This window comes from Hemiscyllium ocellatum, chromosome 26 (genome assembly GCF_020745735.1).
Source record: "Hemiscyllium ocellatum isolate sHemOce1 chromosome 26, sHemOce1.pat.X.cur, whole genome shotgun sequence".
NCBI lineage: Eukaryota > Metazoa > Chordata > Chondrichthyes > Orectolobiformes > Hemiscylliidae > Hemiscyllium > Hemiscyllium ocellatum.
Genome location: NC_083426.1, coordinates 23865223 through 23886280, shown reverse-complemented (window position 1 = coordinate 23886280; position 21058 = coordinate 23865223). Strand labels below are relative to the sequence as shown.

The window sequence follows — 21058 nt, the reverse complement described above, 5'->3', positions numbered from 1 at the left end:
ACTGCAAGTTTATAATAGTAATGTGTACTAGTGTCTACTGCTCAGATCAATGTCAACAAGAATGTTACAGTAAATGAAATACTGAACACGATGTTTTTTAAACCCAAAAGGTGAGAGCTAAAGTGATAAAATTAACATTATAATTGTGAGTTTGAGGTAAGCTAAGGCCTTGAAATAAGGTCTATAAAGCTCAGGAGGCAAGAATGTTTGAAGACACAGTAAGTGACATAAGAAGTCATGGCTGCAAAAGTTTGTGCAAATTCACATGCGGTTAACTCTCATTGGATGTTAAATACAACAATGGCATGTGTTAAATACATTGGACCACTAGTGAATACAATAACCAAAATACAGTAATTTAGCTGTCATCATACCAGTACTCATTGCCAGTCTCCTAGTTTTTCTTATTACAATAGTTATCTCTTTTTGCAAAATAAAATAAATCAGCCTTGCCAGAAGTTAAAGAAGGTCTGTAACTGCCAAGTTCATATTTTTTAAGTCTGTATCTATTGAGTCAGAAGATGCCTGTCCTTTCAAATATTCCTTTCATAGTTAAACTGTTTTGTTATTGAACTGTCCTGTTGAGAGTTTGTAAACCTACAATTTTGGAATGACCTGTTGCCTCAGAGATAAGCTATGTCTAAATTCTAAGGCCTGCTGGGATCAGAAATGTAGTACATGCAAATTATTATGAGGAATGTGTAAGGATCATCTATGGATTTTGTGTTACCAATAGAAGAGGTTGACATTCTTCCCATCTTCTATCAGAAATTGGGACTTGCACACAATCTTGCAAATAGCAAATGTCTGAAAAGCAAACAGGCACCCAAACTTGCATCATGTGTTGCAAGCAAGTTAAGCGAATGCAGCACAGTCAGTAGTTTGTCTTTGATTAGTGGTTCCTAATGGCATGCTTCTACGTGACCCACAAAGTCCAAAAGCCTGGAATAAGTTACAAAAGTCCTCACCACTCCAATTAATTACTTGCTTGAAATATGAAAAGAATAAATGGCTATTTTTGTCTATTTTCTCCACTTCTGTTTCAAAGAACAAAGGACAAAGACAATTTACAGCCCAGGAACAGGCCCTTTGGCCCTCCAAGCCTGAGCTGATCCAAATATACTGTCTAAACCTGTTGGTCAATTCCTGAGCATCTGTATCCCTCTACTCCATACCTACTCATGCATTTATCCAGATGCATCTTAAATGAATCTACTGAGTTTATAACTGAGCCCTTTTAAATGGTACTGTGTTCTAACCCCTCACCTTGAAGAAATTACATTAGGTTCTGACGTCATGTAGATAGCAGGTGCACTCGAAAGTGATAAGACTACACTTCGTATTTCGCATTCCAAGTGCTTTGTTGTGAACGTCTAAGTTCACCCTCCCCCCTCAGGAACGAGTAAAACATGACTAACAGGAGCAGATGGATTTGACAATCAGTCAGGGTTCAAACTTGTGATGACTTGTACTAAGAATTCCAAGAACCATTTCATTCCAAATCAAAATAATGAAAACTGCTCAATATCTAGTAATATGTTTGATCAGCTCATTTTCAAAATTCCAGATGCCAATTCGGAAGAAAGGAAAATGCATAGGAGAAAATAATGTTCTATGACATCTCAAAGAAGTCCAATTTGCTCCTGTAAAATATGAAATCCTTCTCTGTGTCCCAGCATAAGAGCAAAAGGAAATAAAATCCTCCAACAAGATGTGAAAGGATTCATGCTCACATACCATGCGTGTCCAGGGACTGCAAAAAGATAAGGTTGACACCAACAGTTCCATTAGTAAGCCTTCAAAAATAACAAGTTTGTTCCAAAAAAGTGCAACAGTTTCTGATCAAATGCAAGTTTAAAAAGTCCAATAGGTGAAGAAAACAGATGTTATAACTCCTTCCATAACAGAATAGCTGTGATTGGAGTAGACTGTAAAATATCTCCTTCCTACCTTGCTCTACTAACTGTAAGACCTCTCCAATTTTTTTCTTTTGGATTTCTCGGAAACACGGACCATTTCTGCTTGCGGTTTTGACGGTTTGGTTTTCTTTATGCCCTGCTTCAGTTCTTTCATCAAAGCTTTATTGCTAGTATTTACTTCTGAAAGGACTCTCATGAGCAGACTGCAGCTTCTCAGTGTGTGCATTGTGCATCTTTCCCCCACTAGCACCCCCCAGTTTTGACAGTTTGCCATTGCCTCTAGCATTGTTTTGAACTCTAGCTCATGCTTCTGTTGGTGCTCCTACTGAGCAGGATCATCAGTTTTACATGTGAGTTGCTCGAGATCTTCCTGTAAACTAGCAATACTTTCATGGAATTGATGATACAGAGCTTGTAGTTCAGCCTGCTTCCTTTTTTATCCCTCTTTCGTGTCTTCAGTTATCTTTGTGAGCTGGGCGGAGGTATCCAGTAAACACTACAGCATGTCAGAGATGTTATTCTTAGATTGGGATTTATCCTGGGTTACAACACACCCAACAAGGAATATCTACAAACTACAAAAGATAATACCTGGTATCATACCAGAGGCTGATACATGAAGTAACAGCATACCAGAATTTGATGACGAGCACAACAAGGCAAAGAGAAGTGAACCATTTTCCACACTCATGGACTCTAATCTCATACAAAACACCAAGTGTCCAAATGTTTACAGACATTAAACGTATCTGCCCTCAGAAAATTGATGGCTATTTATCATTGGCTAAACTTGACAGAGGGACAATGCCAATACCATACTTCTGTGAATTCTACATAAAACCATTGTATACACAGCGCATGGAGTCGTTAAAGGTGAATTCTTAAAAGCAAGACACACAGAGACAAATAAAAACAAACAACAGCAAAGGCCAAATATTTGTTCTTTTGTGAAATAGATTTAAATATAGATATTGATCAAGACGCAGGGGCTAACTCTGTAGGACACTTTTGAATAGTATCAGAGCAGATTTGACAACTACCCATTTCACCCAAAGGATCGATCGCATTTTCAACTGTACAGAATTTCTTCAGTACAGCCGCTGAGTGTCAGCCTTAACTTTCGTGCTCAAAAATTGTCACAGTAATTTGACAACACAAAAATGAAGTGTGGATGCAAATTCATGATGAAAGTAGGCCGAAGTCTGATGACTTGAAAAGCAGAGCATGAAATAGAAAAACTTAACATTACACCATACTGATATTGGTACAGGGAAGAATATTTCATTGTGAAGCTCACATGGCCAATTCTTGACACCATATTACTTTGATCTATAATGGAGTCAAGGATTACAGGAGACAGCCAGTAAAGTGGATTTAAGGAACTAATGAATGGCAGAGCAGGATGAAGAGACCAAATGGTCTATGCATGCTTTTATTTCTTCCAATCTTATGCTCTTACCTCAATCTTCTTTAATGACACCACACCGTTCTATACTTTTTTTCACTTTACAATGTTACAGTGCCCTCAAATAATTATTGCAGCAGGATCCATGAGAAAATGAATTTGTCCAACACATTGAAACTTTAGCTTCAATAAGTAATAGAAAACCTTTTGTAACTTCTGTCAAATTTTGATTACAGTCTGTTTGGAACAATGTTTGTTCAGTAATGTACTTTGCCATACTGTCGAAATTTCTGTGCAAAAAAAAATCAAGGCTGACACTCCAGTACTGTACTGAGGGATTTCTTCACTGTTGGAAATGCTTAGCACTTTCATGTCAGTCTGCATTACTTTTTAATATCAGAAACTGTCAAAGGCACATATGAAATCAAATTGCAGAACCATTTTGACAAGGTAATCAGCAATGCAAAGAATGCAAATCCTATTACAGAGGCAATCTTTAGAAAGAGCCTTTCAATAGAAGGAATGTACTTATATTGCGATCAACTTATGAACTCAATTAATAAGAATATTATCAGTTATTTCAAAATGACTTCCCTGTCAATTGGCAAAACAACTTATATTGACAGCCAGCACATAATTAAGGAGGTCTTGTAGTTCAAGGAAGCTTAATTATAGCAAGTCTGCAAGAACAGCACTATTAACAATTGGCCTTTGAATGGAGAATACCATTAACTGTGCCAGTGCTGCATTCACAGCTGTCAACTAATATTACAAATATTGTCAGATGTCTGTTTTTGGCCTCTATGAGCTAGCCTACTCCCACACATTGCTTTATTAGACACTGAAAAACCTTCACTCAACATCAATTTTATTGGAACTCAGATTTTCCAAATGAATACTTTTGCTCTTTTGAGGGCTGTGTTCTGCTATGTAGTCTCCCAGAAATCATATGCCGAATGAGAGGATGTTCAAAGTGAAATGGGTCATGCTTAGATAGGCTTCCCAGGTCAGGTGCAGTGAAGCACGCAAATGTGTCATTTGTAATCCTCTGAGGAGTCTGACCATATTCCATCAACGAAGACAGCGTGTTTCCAATTTCGCAAAATTGTTCTGTATTCATCTCTGAAATTCTAGTATTCATTACTCAGACAGTATCAAGAGCCATATTTCCCTCTTATTAGCTTTGGACATACAGTGCCTGGGGCCAAATCCTATCATGAGAATTGTATGCTCATAACAGAATCTGCTCCATCCTCCCTCCATAGTTTTCCTCGATCGAGGCACAATAACAGGCAAGTCTTCTTTCAAACCTTCCACTGTTAAGTGTTGAAATTGATAAAGCATTCTGTATTTGGAAAAATGTTTAGGAGCTTGATCACACAACTAAAAAGAACAGCAAAAAGTTCAGGACAAACTCAAAATATAATAATTTGTTCTGGCTGTGTTGGTCTATTTTTGAGTATTGCACATCCACACACACATATGTGTATCCATTTTCACACACGAGTGCATATTCTTGTATCTGAACTAGGTATGCTCATACATATAATTATGAAATTTTGTAGCCTTCAACGTTCACATTTTGATTACTTCAGGATGTTTCAGAGCTTCACTGATTGCAGTAAAATTCAGAACGCTAAAGTGAACCAAGGAAAATTTTAAATTGGACCCCCATTGTTATAATTGTATTCTTGCAACATGCTGTGAAGGAAATCTCTAGCTGAAAGACACTATCTGCCTGCTGATGGCTTGGTCTGCTCAGGACGCACATATAATTATCAGAAAGACTAGCAGCAAGATTTCCCCCAGCAAGTTAGGAAAACACACACAAGGTACAATGTTCATTTTTTAAAAAATGTAAGAATGGTTATTTTAAATAGTGGGATTTGTTTTCTTTGTTTTCCAATGCTAATGAATTAATTTTTGAGAGAAAGCCTCTTTATAAATATATTATGTTTACTCTCATTCTGACAAGAGGAAAATTTGATTTGATTTATTGTTGTCACATGTACCAAGGCACAGTGAAAAGTTTTGTTTTATGTGCAGCACAGGCAGGTCATATCATACAAAGTGCATTAGGATAACAAAACAGAGTGGAGAATACAATGTTATGGTTGCAAACAAGGTGCCGAGAGAGTGAGATCAACTGTAAATGTAAAATTTGACGGGTCCATTCAAAAGTCTAATAACAGCTGGGAAGAAACTGAAAATTCTGAAAATGAATTAATTGACTAGTACAAACTCGCACAGCATTCTCCATTCCATTTCCTCATTGATTTTAAAGGTACCAGCTCAACACTACCTTCTCAAGGCCAATTAGAGATGCCAGTGGCATGCACATCCCGCAAATGAATGAAAAGCAAATAGCTCCAGCCACTGATCTCAAAGAAAGCTGCTCACAAAGATTGAGTGATCTTTTCCCCTTTCCTGAAACTAACTTCAGCTATCAGGGATCTTTGGTATCCAGCAACTGGACAGTCATCAAGCTGGCTAAACAGCCAATCACACTGAAGAATTCTCACCAACAGTAAACCATACAGTTTTTGCTGGGTTTTACCATCCACATTTTATAATTTTAAGTAAACCAAAACAGAGGTTGGAGCTGAAATTCCATAAACTTTCAAATAATTTTTTTTAAATCATACAAATGAGAAGTAGGATACTCCACAAATGTAAAGTTATCTTTTCAATGAAAAATCAGTAGTCATAAAAACATGGTCATAGAGTCACACCACATGGAAATAGACCCTTTCAGTCCAACTAGTTCATGTCAACCATGTTCCAAAACTAAGCTAATCCCACCTGCCTAGTCCATTTAAACTATTCCTATTCATATACTTCTCAAAATGTCTTTTAAAGGTACCTGCATCCACCATTTCCTCTAGCAATTTATTCCACACATTAAACACTCTTTTTAAAATATTTTTCCCCTCACCTTAAAAAAAATGCTCCCCAGTTTTGAACTCCCCCCGCGCCCCCCCCCCCCACCTTAGGGAAAAGACCTTTGCTATTCATCTTATCTATGCTCATCACGGTTTTATAAACTTCTGTAAGGTCGCCCTTTGACTTCCTGTACTCCAGTGAAAAAAGTCCCATGCTATCCAGTTTATTTCTATAACTCAAACCCTCTATTCCAGGCAACATCCTGGTAAATCCCTTCTGAACCCTCTCCAGTTTAACAATATCCTTCCTATAGCATGGCAACCAGAACTACACACAGTGCTCCACAAGAGATCTAATCAATATCCTGTACAATCTCAACATTATATTCCAATTTATACTCAAAGGTCTGAGCAATGAGGGCAAGCATAATAAACACCTTCTTCACCACCCTGTCTATTTATGATGCAAATTTTAAAGAATTATGTACCTGAAACCCTAGGTTTCTCTGTTTTACAACACTAGCCAGGGCTCTATCATAATTGAAAATTGACGTTTTGGGCAAAAGCCCTTCATCAGGATGAAGGGCTTTTGCCCAAACCATTGATTTTCCTGCTCCTTGGATGCTGCCTGACCTGCTGTGATTTTCCAGCACTACTCCACTCTAGACTCTGATCTCCAGTATCTGCAATCCTCACTTTCGCCTCGACCATTAATTGTATAAGTTCTGCCCTTGTTTGTTTTACTAAAATTCAATACCTTGCATTTATCCGAATTAAACTTGCATCTGCCATTGCTCAAAACATGACCAATAGATCAAGATCTTTTTTCTTAGATAACCTTCACTATCCACTATACCACCAATTTTGCTTTCATCCACAAGCTTACTAATCATGCCTGCTATATTCTTATCCAAATCATCTGTATACAAAAGTGGATACCGTACCAATTCCTATGGAACACTGCTAATCGCAGGAGTCCAGTCCAAAAAAAACAGCCTTCCATCTCCTACCATAACGCCAACTTTAAGTCCAATTGGCAGGCTCACCCTGAATCCCATGTGATTTAACTTTACTAATTAGTCTACCATGCAGAGCCTCAATAAAGGCTTTACCATTCTGCCCTCAATCTTGTTGGTTACTTTCTCAAAAATCTCAATCAGGTTTGTGAGATACGATTTCTCCTTATATAAACCATGCTGACTACTCCTAATCAAACTTTGCCTCACCAATGCACGTAAATCCTATCTTTCAGAGTGACCTCCAACTCACCTGTCACTGACGTCAGACTACTGGTCTATAGTTCCCAAGCTTCTCCTTACAGCATCTCTTAAAAAAAGGCAGAACATTAGCCATCCCCCAAGCCTCCAGCACCTCACCTGTGTTTATGGAAGATACAAATATTTCTGCTAGAGGCCCTGCAATTTCTTGCCCAACTGCATTCTAGGATAAACTTGATTTATCAACCTTTAATGCTTTCTAAAACCTCCAGCACTTCCTCTTCTGTAATGTGAACTGTTTTCAAAACATCAATATTTATTTCCCGGAGTTCTCGAGCCTCCATTTCTTTCTCCACAGTCAAAACTGACATGCAATATTGATTTAATGTCTTGCTCATCTCCTGAGTTTCAACACAAAGATGAACTTGTTGAACTTTAAGGGGCCCTATTCTCTCTCATTGCTCTTAATGTAATCTCTTTGGACAATCCTTAGCCTTCTCTGCCAAGACTCTCTCATATCCCCTCTTCATCTTCCCAATTTCCTCTTAAGAATGCCCCTACACGCTTGATACTCTTCAAGAGATCGACTTGATTCCAGTTGTCTATATCTAACATTTTATTTTATTGGCCAGAACCACAATATATTTATTCATCCATTGTTCCCTAATCTTACCAGCCTTACGTTAAATCTATTTATGCTCAGTCAACAGGATGTATCTTTTTCAAGAGTTTTAACAGCAAAGATAATGGTGTTATGAGTGGAATTTCCAGTCATATTGGTGATTGCAAATAGATTTCCATTTGTGAGGGCTTTAAAGCACAGCTGTGAATGACCAGGATATCACTGACAGCCACGCTGGATTTCCTCATTTATATCTGCATATATGTACAGCAAAAATGCTGATTTTTTTTAAAAAAGTAATAGCAGTGAATATTTTTCTGAACATTCTGACATCACTGTAACTTCCAGGCTCCAACATTATGAGCTATAGGGAATCACAAAGAATGTATACTCTTGTTTATTATCCCTGAAGAAATTATGTGACAGTTCACTTGTGACATTCGAAGTCTCTCAAACAATACCCAATACAGTCATACACTGAAACGTAAGAATACAAGTAACCAGAAAAAGTCAAGCAATGATTTTTTTGCAAATCTTTGAAATCACTTAAAATGGAGGTCATTCATAGGCTAATCAAACCAGAAGTTACACCCAACAAATACAGTTCAGTAACCAATACTCACCATGAATGAGAATTTCCAGCTCCTGCCAAGACTATCTCATATCCCCTCTTCATCTTCCCAATTTCCTCTTAAGAATGCCCCAGTAACAGGTTTGCTACTGCAACACAGCTGCGTTTAAACTAAGTAGCGGGGGGAGGGGACAACTGGATGTTTAAGAAGGAAATTGAAGGGAAAGTTAGAACAAGGGAAGTCAAGGAAGACAACTGTATCAATGAAGCAGAAAACTCAGAATGGGATCATGCTGTAAGGTTGAGTGAAATAGGAGTTGATGGGAAGGGTGAGGGCAGTAACAAATTAAAAATACTATATATGAATGCACGAAGCATTAGAAATAAGATGGATGAGCTTGGGGCTCTTTTGGAAATTGGCAGATACGATATTGTGGGGATAACCGAGACGTGGCTTCAAGTGGAAAGGGCCTGGGAAATGAATATTCAAGACTACACATGCTATCGTAAGGACAGACTGACGGGCAGAGGTGGTGGGGTGGCCCCGTTGGTAAAGGATGATATTCAGTCCCTTGCGCGGGGGGACCTAGAATCAGGGGATGTAGAGTCAGTATGGATAGAGCTGAGAAATTCAAACTGCAAAAAGACCCTCTTGGGAGTTATCTATAGGCCCCCAAATAGTAGTCTGGATGTCGGATGTAAGTTGAATCAGGAGCTGAAATTGGCCTGTCGCAAAGATGTTACTACAGTTGTTATGGGGGATTTCAACATGCAGGTAGACTGGGAGAATCAGGATGGTATTGGACCTCAAGAAATAGACTTTGTGGAGTGCCTCAGAGATGGATTCTTAGAACAGCTGGTGCTGGAGCCGACCAGGAAGAAGGCAATTCTGGATCTAGTATTGTGTAACGAACCAGAATTGATCAGAGACCTCGAAGTGAAGGAGCCATTGGGAAGTAGTGACCATAATACAATAAGCGTCAATCTGCAATTTGAGAGGGAGAGGGTGCAATCGGCAGTGACAATATTTCAGTTGAATAAAGGGAACTATGGAGCTAAGAGGGAGGAGCTGGCCAAAGTTCAATGGTGCAAGGATGACAGTGGAGGAACAATGGCAGATATTTCTGTGTATAATGCAGAAGATGCAGGATCATTTCATTCCAAAAAGGAAGAAAGATCCTAGGAGGAAGCATGGGTGGCTGCGGCTGACGAGGGAAGTTAAGAAACATATAAAGTTAAAAGTGAAAAAGTATAACATAGCAAAGATAAGTGAGAAAACGGAGGACTGGGAAACTTTTAAAGAACAACAAAGGATAACTAAAAAGGAAATATGCAGAGAAAAAATAGGTACGAAGGTAAACTGGCCAAAAATATAAAAGGAGGATAGTAAAAGCTTTTTTAGGTATGTGAAAGGCAAAAAAAATGGTTAAGACTAAAATTGGGCCCTTGTAGACAGAAACAGGGGGATATATTACAAGGAACAAAGAAATGGCAGAAGAATTCAATTGGTACTTCAGATCTGTGTTCACTGTGGAAGACACAAGCAATCTCCCTGAGGTAACAGTGGCTGAAACGACCTGAACTTAAGGGAATTTATATTTGCCATGAATTGGTGTTGGAGAGACTGTTAGGTCTGAAGGTTGATAAGTCCCCAGGGCCTGATGGTCTACATCCCAGGGTACTGAAGGAGGTGGCTCGAGAAATCGTGGATGCGTTGGTGATTATTTTCCAGAGTTTGATAGATTCAGGATCAGGTCCTGTGGTTTGGAGGGTGGCTAATGTTGTACCACTTTTTAAGAAAGGTGAGAGAGACAAAGCAGGAAATTATAGACCGGTTAGTCTGACCTCAGTGGTGGGAAAGATGCTGGAGTCTATTATTAAGGATGTAATTACGACACACCTGGATAGTAGTAACAGAATAGGTCAGAGTCTGCATGGATTTATGAAGGGGAAATCATGCTTGACTAATCTTCTGGAATATTTTGAGGATGTAGATCCTGAAGATGGACGAGGGAGATCCAGTGGATGTAGTGTATCTGGATTTTCAGAAAGCTTTTGATAAAGTCCCACATAGGAGGTTAGTGAGCAAAATTAGGGTGCATGGTATTGGGGGAAAAGTGCTAACTTGGATTGAAAATTGGTTGGCTGACAGGAAACAAAGAGTAGTGATAAACGCCTCCATTTCGGAATGGCAGTTGGTGACCAGTGGGGTACCGCAGAGATCAGTGCTGGGACCACAGCTTTTTACAATATATATTAATGATATAGAAGATGGTATTAATAGTAACATTAGCAAATTTGCTGATGATACAAAACTGTGTGGCAGGGTGAAATTTGAGGAGGATGTTAGGAGATTACAGGGTGACCTGGACAGGTCAGGCGAGTGGTCAGATGCAGTTTAATGTGGATAAATGTATGCTTATCCACTTTGGTGGCAAGAACAGGAAGGTAGATTACTACCTAAATGGAATCAATTTAGGTAAAGGGGCAGTACAAAGGGATCTGGGTGTTCTTGTATACCAGTCAATGAAGGTAAGCATGCAGGTACAGCAGGTAGTGAAGAAGGCTAATAGCATGCTGGCCTTCATTACAAGAGGGATTGAGTATAGAAGCAAAGACGTTCTTCTGCAGCTGTACAGGGCCCTGGTGAGACCACACCTGGAGTATTGTGTGCAGTTTTGGCCTCCAAATTTGAGAAAGACATTCTGGCTACTGAGGGAGTGCAGCGTAGGTTCACGAGGTCAATTCCTGGAATGGCAGGACTACCTTACGCTGAAAGACTGGAGCGACTGGGCATGTATACCCTTGGGTTTAGATGATTGAGAGGGGATCTGATTGAGACATACAAGATTATTAAAGGATTGGACACTCTGGAGGCAGGAAACATGTTTCCACTGATGGGTGAGTGCCGAACCAGAGGACACAGCTTAAAAATACGGGGTAGACCATTTAGGACAGAGATGAGGAGGAACTTCTTCACCCAGAGAGTGGTGGCTGTGTGGAATGCTCTGCCCCAGAGGGCAGTGGAGGCTCAGTCTCTGGATTCATTTAAGAAAGAGTTGGATAGAGCTCTCAAAGATAGTGGAATCAAGGGTTATGGAGATAAGGCAGGAACAGGATACTGATTAAGGTTGATCAGCAATGATCATATTGAATGGTAGTGCAGGCTCGAAGGGTAGAATGGCCTACTCCTGCACCTATTGTCTGATTCAGACATTTGAGAAGAATGAACAGATACACACTTACCTCATAAGGAAAATAATAAAAAATGTGCAGCATATAATAAGTAATATCAATCAGATATCAGGCTACAAAAAAAAACAGGAAATCGACAGGACAGACTTGCTAAAATACTCAAAATGGCAAAAGTGAAGTGAAGAGAAACATCACAGTTTGATCGTCTGATGTTAACAACAACTATTTTAGATACACAAGGAAAGAAAACTTGCAAAGCAAAATACCTATCTAAACATCTGCAAAACAACATCAATAAAAAGAAATACAACATCAGCAAAAAGTCTATAACCTAATTGATGGGATGCACCAAATATCCAAGTCAGAAACAAATCACCTGTGGGCGAAATAGTGCCTGTACCAATCAATCAGTAGGACCTTTTTGGGTTGTTTTTAGAATGGCTACCAAGCAAGAGTCATAAATGAAGTTGAAATAAATTGATTTATCACTGGTTAACAGACTGAACAGACCACAAGTGAAAAGTCCAACCACAATTTTAAACATTGCAGATTCACCAAGCCCAGTAACAGTTTTTATTGTGTCTTTCTGGCTGTCTCCCTAGTTTACCTGTTGAGTGGCCTTCTGAGGGCTGTATACTTTAGGAGCTGATGGCTCTTGAGGCCCAAGAAGTGAATCTAAAATCAATTTAATCCCAATAGTGTGTTCTCTGTAGTATGAGCAAAGAAAGACTAGGAAACATCTTCACACACAACACATTGAATGAGAACAACTTTAATTAATGAGCTGTTGCAAATCCTTGATGAATAAACAGTACTGAATCTTGCTCCAGGACTGGTGAATAAGACAATATAACAAATCGCAAACATTTTTTGAGTTCTGCAATTGAATAACTGTTTCCTAACCTTGTTGTAATACTGAAGCTGGACCGTGTGCCACTGGCCATCACTCACGCCTCCTGGGATGAATGGGGTAACCATAGTTGTTGACTCACCTGTTTTGAAACAAAAACAAATGATACATTTAATTAGCTGTTACTAGTTATGTGAGAAGGAGTAGACCATCCAGCCCCTCAAGACTACTGAGCCAGTCTCTGCTTTGATTTTTATTAAATGCTAAAACTCCCTATATTTCTTATCCCACAACTCCTTTTGTTTTTTATTGGAGGTGCTTTGTTGCATAGATCTGACAGTTAGTGTACTTATTGACAATAATCACCAGGATGGAGCCTGATTCCACAATCCTTTAGCATCAACAAGCAACTACATCGGGCAGATATCGTGGCAGAAAACCCTGTACAAGTTTCTTCCTCTCTTTCAGCCTAGGCATGCGGAGCCACAATGGAAACTTTCAATATGAGTTTTTAAGGTTTTATGAATTTTTCTAGTTCTCCTCACTAATGCACCAACATTGTATAAGAAAGCAAATACTGTAAATCAAAGCCAATTTTGGTGTTCCCTGCAGCTTCAGCGTGGAATTGAACAGCTAGCCCAAGAACAGAAAACGCTTGAAAACAATCAGATCATATCTGTAGAGAGAAAAGCAGAGTCAACCAATTCTGATGAAAAGCCATCAACCTGAAAAGTGAACCACATTTCTTTCTCCACAGATGCTGCTTGACCTGCTGAAAAGTTCCAGTATTTCCTGCCTTTAGTTCTACTTTGTGGGATTTCATTGTATGAATTCATTCATTGGAATCAATGGAGAAACTGAAAGTTGGAAGACGAGAATGGGAGCTAGATCTACTAAACCATAATTAACCAAGATTTTACACACCTATAATAAATTTGAATACATTTCTTCATCTGACACTTATTTTATTATATTAACAACAAGTTTGTTTCTTTAAGTTAAAGTCTCACTGATCAGGGAGCACCACATAAGATATGGGAATATCAAAAGCAACTGCAGGTTCATTACCATGTCTACAACATCTACAAATCTCTGTACATTGAGTTTTAAACAAAATGCCTAATGTAGAAACTATAATCATCCACTCTTGGTGTTTTTATACTTTAAAGTCATTTCCTTCATTTAACTTCTTTTTCACTTTTTCCTCTATCAGTATTCATCTCACAATGAATTTTACTGCAGAAGAAATGAATGATAATCAAAACCACAGGTTTCATCACAGTCATTGCAAATGCCATTCTGCAATCAACGAAAAGCAACAGCAACAGAAATTCAAGTCAGGCAAACTGCGCAAGAGTCTGTAATCCCACAACAGAGTGTAAAATGTGGGATGGATTCATAAAGCGTTCACACACAGTACAGCCTAAAGCTTACTAATAGCAACATTAGTGGACAAATTTCCAGCATGGCCATTTGAACAAAACCACTGGATTAATGCTAATATTAGAACGGCTGAGAGAATATTATGCAAGTGTCCTGTACATATGTTAGGATAACTAACTGTAATTTGTATTCAATAAAAAGTAGGAAGACGTTGCCTCCAGAAATTACAAAATTTGATTTATCATTCCACGACTTTAGCTTGGAATGTTATTGCCCCATCTGTTATACTGGTCCTATGTGTCCTTAGGTTACTGAGTTGCTTCCAACAAATGTCACTAAAGACCAATTTATAAACTAACAATACTCTTGGCAGTCCTACAAAATTCTACAAGATTTCTTTAGGAAATTTAACAATGGAGTGCCACTATCTGTCAACTTAAGCAGAGGCCGTTTTTCACACTGGCATCAAGGACACAGTATGTACCCTTTCGGCAAAAAAGATAGGGGATCAGCTTATATATCAACAAGATTAATTTTGAGGGTTTGAAATTCATCCAGTTCTGCAGAATTGCCAATAATGACACTGGGGAAAAAAATTACAAGGAGGTGATGCCACACCCTTCCCCAGAGGAACAGACAGCAATCAATCAATTAACTATTTAGAAGTTTGCTTCACAGCCTCAAAGCATTGTGGGTGGGTCAAAGTATACATGATACATGTAAAACTAAGGAATGTTTTGGCCAAAAATCAGGGGTTGACTTTTACACAAGATCAACTATTACTCCAGTGTATATATGGGAGCTGCAGCCAGATTTGGAATTGTGACTTGACACTACTAGAATAAACACTGAATTTACAAAAATGTGACTTGCTTTAATGGTATGCATACAATTGAAAAGACTAAATCTTGTATATGTTCAGCCTTACACAATCGTTGAATTTGCACAGTATAAAAAGGTAGACTCAGCAGAGACAGAAATAGCATAAATTACAGTCAACAGCACTTGTTCACATAAATGGATGCAATTTAATTTTCAATTTAAATATTCATACCAAGACATCTGGATGTCAAGAAAGTCTCAACTAACATCAGATGAGGGCTCACACACACACACATAAGAAGCTTCATTTAGCCCACGGGTGAATGATTAAAGAAACTAGTTGGGGTCTCCCCTCCTATTTCGAATTAAGAGTCTAAATTAGTCATAGCCAAAGTCTCGGTTGAGGAGCATAATTGTTCCTCACCAAGAATGAGATGCAGAAACTATTTTTTCGGTAATGAGGTAAAAATGGGAAAATCAGGAGAAAAATATTTGTTATTAAACAAGGAGCTGGTATCAATGAACACTGGGGCAAGTGGCTAGGGTTGAAAATCAACAGGAGGATAACATGATCTCAGCTATTAACATCAAGGGACGGCACTGACTTACAATTAGTTTCATGATTATTTGAAAAAAAAGGCAACATCATCAACTCTCCAAACAAAGCACAGAAACACCTGTCCTGTATCACAGTAATACACTGAAGAACAAATTACCTGCAGAGAATGTTAACTGGATCTGTTCATTAATAATCTCCAGGGCAATAAAGTCATGCTTTTCATTAAAACGTCCATTATACAAGAGCAACCCGTTCTTCTCCTTGGTAGCAAATCTGCAAAATAAAGACTTTTTTATTCTATAGAACGCACAAAGCAGAACCCTCCTCTTGATATCACAATAAATGATTTCTCATTCACTGAGTTTGGTTTGGAATTCTACTGCATGGTATATATACCATGTCTAAACAAGTTCTCTAGGATGCCATCGACATCACACTGCCTCCAACTGACATGAAGTAGATAGTGCATCCACTTAATGATTAAATTAATCCATTACTTATTCATTCAGGGTGAGTGGATTCTAAACTTTGGTATTTAGCTTGTTCACTTCTGTGAAAATAAGGTGAAGGAAATGTAACAAAGAGGGTATAATATAAAAGAGGAACTGCCCATCCATCATGTGAGTGGGCAGTTGAAGAAGTATGGACTGCAAATGCCAAATCCAATAGGTTTGTAATATTTCTGTATTTAATAACTAGTTTGTTTTTTGCAAATAATGTGGAAATCAAATTATTTAAACTCTTTAAATATACACTACACAGAATAAAAATTTTGTAATTATTTAGTTGCTTTCATGACCTCAGAACATTCCAAAAGTTCTACAGCTGAGAAATAACTTTTAAAAAACAGTCATCATTGTTTCCTAGATGTATGCTCCATTTGACACGTTAATGCTAGCGATATTGCTAAGTTATTCACATTAGGCATCTCTGTCTTTCAAGGTAGAATATCCCTGAAGTTGTGTTAGATTGAAGTTCACACAAGCAATGTACATTCAAGTCAGAGAGGTTTGAGAATGTTACACATTAAATATTTAACAGGCACAAAAAAGCAATCGGCATACTGTATCAAGTCAAGTTTCAGAAGAATTTGATCTTGACTGCATTGTTAGTTCTGAACAGAAAAGCCAATCTATCATCAGGAATCAGAGAAAAAAGGTGCAAATTGTGTTCACTACTATGCCTGGATTTGTTGGACATCAGGAACTGGCACTATACGTATTAACATAAGGCACAATTCTTTCCAAAGACATTTAATTCAGCAAAATTAAAAATTGCAAAACTGACATGGAGTTTTGAAGTTTTTTTGTATACCTTGTAAGTGCTATCTTTCTTTATGCACAACTTTTTTGAACATAACTGAACTAACAGCAAAATTAAAATAGGTGCTGCTGATACAGCATAGTGTCATAGAGCTGAACAGCATGGAAACAGTCCCTTCAGTCCAACTCGTCCATGCCAACTAGATATCCTAATTAATCTAGTTCCATTTGTCAGGATTTAGCCCATATGCCACCAAACCCTTCCTATTCATATACCCATCCAGATGCCTTTTAAATGTTGCAATTGTACTAGCCTACACCACCTCCTCTGGCAGCTCATTCTATACATGCACCAACCTCTGTGTGGAAAAGTTGCCCCTTAGATCCCTTTTGTCTTGTATAGCCACAACATGACCTCTCAACTCCTGCACTCAATGCACTCACCAATAAAGACAAGCATACCAAGTTCCTCCTTCACTACCCTGTCTACGTGCAACTCCACTTTCAAGGAACTATGAACCTGCACTCAAATGTCTCTGTTCAGCAACACTCCTCAGGACCTTACCATTAAGTGTATAATTTCTGCCCTGATTTTGCCTTTCCAAAATGCAGCACCTCACATTTATCTAAATTAAACTCCATCTGCCACTTCTTGGCCCCTCAGGCAATCTGATCAAGGTCCCATTTTAGTCTCTCAGATAAAAACAACACTTGAAATATGTATCAGGTCAGGCAGCAGCAAAGGAGAGAGAGATAGAGTTAACATTTCAGGCTGATAACATGGCATCAGAATGCAAGAAATCAAATATTTAGTAGGTCTGAGTAAACAAAAGGAAAGAGGAGTTGGAAAATCAAAAGGAAAGGTACTGCTCCTCAAGTATTTAGTGAGTTTCAATAGAACTTTGAGAGAGATAGGAATGAGAGGAAAGTGGAGAATTGCTAGAATCCCATTATTAGAAGGTTGTAGCAGTGTACATAACCGGATCAGGCAATGTAAATACAGCTCTACAAAAGGAAAAAGTATTTTTAACTAACTTAGAATTCTGTGAGGAAGTAGCATAAGGGAAACCTGTAGATGTGGTGTACTTGGATATCTAAAATGGTGCACCATCAAAGGTTATTACACAAAATAACAGCTCATGGTGTTGGGGGCATATTAGCACAGGTAAAATGTGGTTAGCTCGCAGAAAGCAGAAAGCAGAGATAAATGGGTCTTTTTTGGTTTGGCAAGCTGTAACTGGTGAAGTGCCACAGGGCCCTCAACTATTTACAATTTATATCAATAGCTTAAATGAAAGGACTGACTGTAGGGTGGCTAAATTTCTTACCAGGATAGGTATTAGGTGAGTGGACAAAAATCTGACACATGAGTATAACATGGAAAAATGTTGACTTGGGCAACAGAATAGAAAAATAGTACACTAGTTAAATGGAGATATGTTGCAGAAATTTATGGTACAGAAGAATCTGGGTGCCCTAATCCATGAATCACAAAAAGTTAATAAGCAGCTACAGCAAGTCATTTGGGTGTCAAATGGAATGTTGGCATTTATTGCAAGAACAAAATGAAAAAGTATGGATGTTTTACTGCAGCTAAACCAAGCCTTGGTTAGACCACATCTGAAATACTTTGTCTTGCTTTTTGTTGAAAAAGGATACAATTGCTTTAGAAGCAGCTTGGGATGGGTCCACCTGAACCATTTCTGGGATAAAGGGCTTATCTTATGAAAAAAAAAGTTGTACAAGTCAGGACTGTACCTATTGGAGCTCAGATGAATGAAACATATAAGGTCCTGTGAGAACCTGATAGGGTGGAGGCCAGGAGGATATTTTCTTTTGCGAGAGGGACTAAACCTAAGAAATACAAAAGGAAGGCCTTTTATCTTTAAATTAAGACAGATACAGAAGGTATCAGTCCGAAGGCAATTAGTGTGGCATTCTTCTCCACAGAAAGCAGTGGAGTCTTGGTCACTGAATTTATTGAAGTCTGTTAATTGAGTCTTGATTCAAAGAAGTCAAAGACTGTGAGGGTCAGTGGATAATATTGAGTTGAGACTATTCTCAAATGAGCCATGATCTTATAGTCAGCATCGATTTAGGAAAAGGAAATTATGCTCTATATATCTATTGGAATTTTTCGAGGATGTAACTAGTAGAGTTGATAAAGGGGTAGCCAGTGGATGTGGGTTATTGGGCTTTCAGAAGGATTTCAATAAGGTCCCATTTAAGATACTGGCATGTAAAATTGCATGGAAATGGGATTGGTCTGGCTGCAAGAAAAAAAAGGAGTTACAATAAACTATGGAGAGCAGGGTTGTTGCTTTATTGTTTTTCAATCAACCCACTGAGGAACATGCTTACACATGTTGGGTGGGACTTGAACTCAGGCCTCCTGGCTCAGAAGTAGGATCACTATCACTGTGTCACAAAAGCCCTCAAGTGGGTTGACTTTTATTTATTTTCTATATCCAGAATTGCTGTCACATATAACTGAATGACTTTCTCAACACCAAATCACTTTTTCTTTCCTTTTTCAACACAAACCACCAAAACCAAAACACCAATGTTGTCAATTCAATATTTACAAGCAGAGCCAGTTAAGGATGATGCAAACCAACAAATGTGAGAGGAAAGTGGGGGGAGGAAACAGAGGGGGAGGGGGAGGGGGAGGGAGAGATGGGGGGAACTAGAGTAAAATGGAGTTGGAGAAGGAAATATAGTACTGTATCCCCAGGGTGCCCACCTCTCTTTAAAGGTATCAAGAACATTGATGGGCACCACGTCCCCCCTCTCCAATGATATCTGGATATTAATGTAATCACTGAGGAAAGGCAAACAGTTGGCAGAGATGACCCCCACCCCAACCCCACAGCTTGATGCCTCAAACTTGTTTATAAACAGTTTCCAATGACCAGGAAGCTCAGAACTAGGGGGAGTCACAATTTATGGATACAGACCAGTTATGACTGAGATGAGGAAAAATTTCTTCACTCAACGACTGGTGAGGAACATTCTTGCACAGAAAGCGGTTGAGGTCAAAACATTTTATGTTTTCGAAAAGGATTTAATTCTTAGAGTTAAAGGGATCAAAGGGTGTAGGGCAAAACAGGATACTGAGTTTGATGATTAAGCATGATCATATTGAATGATGGATTAAAGTCAATGAGCTGAATTGCCTACTCTTGTTCCTATTTTATGGATTTTTATGTTTAACAACTGATGGAGTAGGCACAAGCATCAAATAGCCTGCTTCTGTTCTTGATTAAAATGACAGGCAATTGGAAGCTTTGAGACTGAAATTGTGGACTGAATGAGCTGTTCCACAATGTAGTCATTCAATCAGTACTTGATGTCTCCAATTTAGAACAAATCACAGTTCAAGGAGCAAATACAGTATATTAGTTTAAAAGAGGTTTGCGCAGAACACATTAATCACTGGTTCATCTGCTAAATGTGTGCAGAGGTGTGGAGGTTGTTGGGAGTGACTGAGTCAACCAGAGTGTGACAGAGGGAAGGGTCCCTTTGGAGATGCTGAAAGAGAAAGGAAAGGTAAACAGTATTTTGTGGCGCTATTTATGGGAGAGAATACAGAGATGGCTAGGAAAATGAAGACAGTGGGACTTAAATATGACTTCTATGTCAAAATGAATGAGAGGTTTCATGGTTTTTGTTGGAAAATTCATGATTTAATTATCAGACATGCATGAAAAGGAAACATCGTATACTTAAGAAGGGCACAGAGAACTGAGAATTTTTAAATTCTATCCATCGTGAAGCTGGACACATTTTAAACATTGTACATGTATTTGAGGCTCAAATGTTGAGTAAATAAACTTCACTGAATGTGTGAGATATAAACCATCTGGCTTTCACTGACGGCTACTTCATAAAATATCCGTCTACAGAAATAGATACCATCTCCTCCTGCCCACATTACTGACAGCATGTCATTGAAGCTTAATTCATGTTTCTGTCATTATCCATAACTCTGGAAGATTTGCCAAAGCTCTGCTGCTGATAAGAGGGTCACTATTTCCTGACTTTGTTCTGGTTAAATTCTGAAGTGTCTATTTTAGCCACAGCAGCATTTTTTGAAATTTATTTGTACAAGCTGAAGTAGTTACCTCACCCACCTCCTATCCATCTGCTCCAGCTTCCTATTCTGGAATCTAATGAATCCCTTTTGACATGAATGTTGGTAGCACAGTACAGCACTGCCTTTTCTGAATTCTACAGTCTGTTCAATCACAGAAGCCATTACAAACAGGCTTGTTCCTGATCTCACCTAACCATGAGAAATGACCTGCAGTATCCACTAGTCAGGTGAAAAATAGAGAAGGGTGGAATAGAGAGACAGAGAAAGAGAATAAG

The 21058-nt window shown here is 38.6% G+C and overlaps 1 protein-coding gene across 1 annotated transcript in view; it reads right to left on the bottom strand.

Moving 5' to 3' along the window:
* The window catches only part of celsr2 (cadherin, EGF LAG seven-pass G-type receptor 2), a 319864-nt gene that overhangs the window by 113579 nt on the left and 185227 nt on the right, over positions 1-21058 (bottom strand). Inside the window, exons 5-6 of the mRNA XM_060845021.1 lie at positions 15583-15698; positions 12715-12803 (exon numbers count right to left, since the gene is read on the bottom strand). Coding sequence (XP_060701004.1) covers positions 12715-12803; positions 15583-15698 — 205 coding nt within the window. The remainder of the gene's footprint in view (positions 1-12714; positions 12804-15582; positions 15699-21058) is intronic.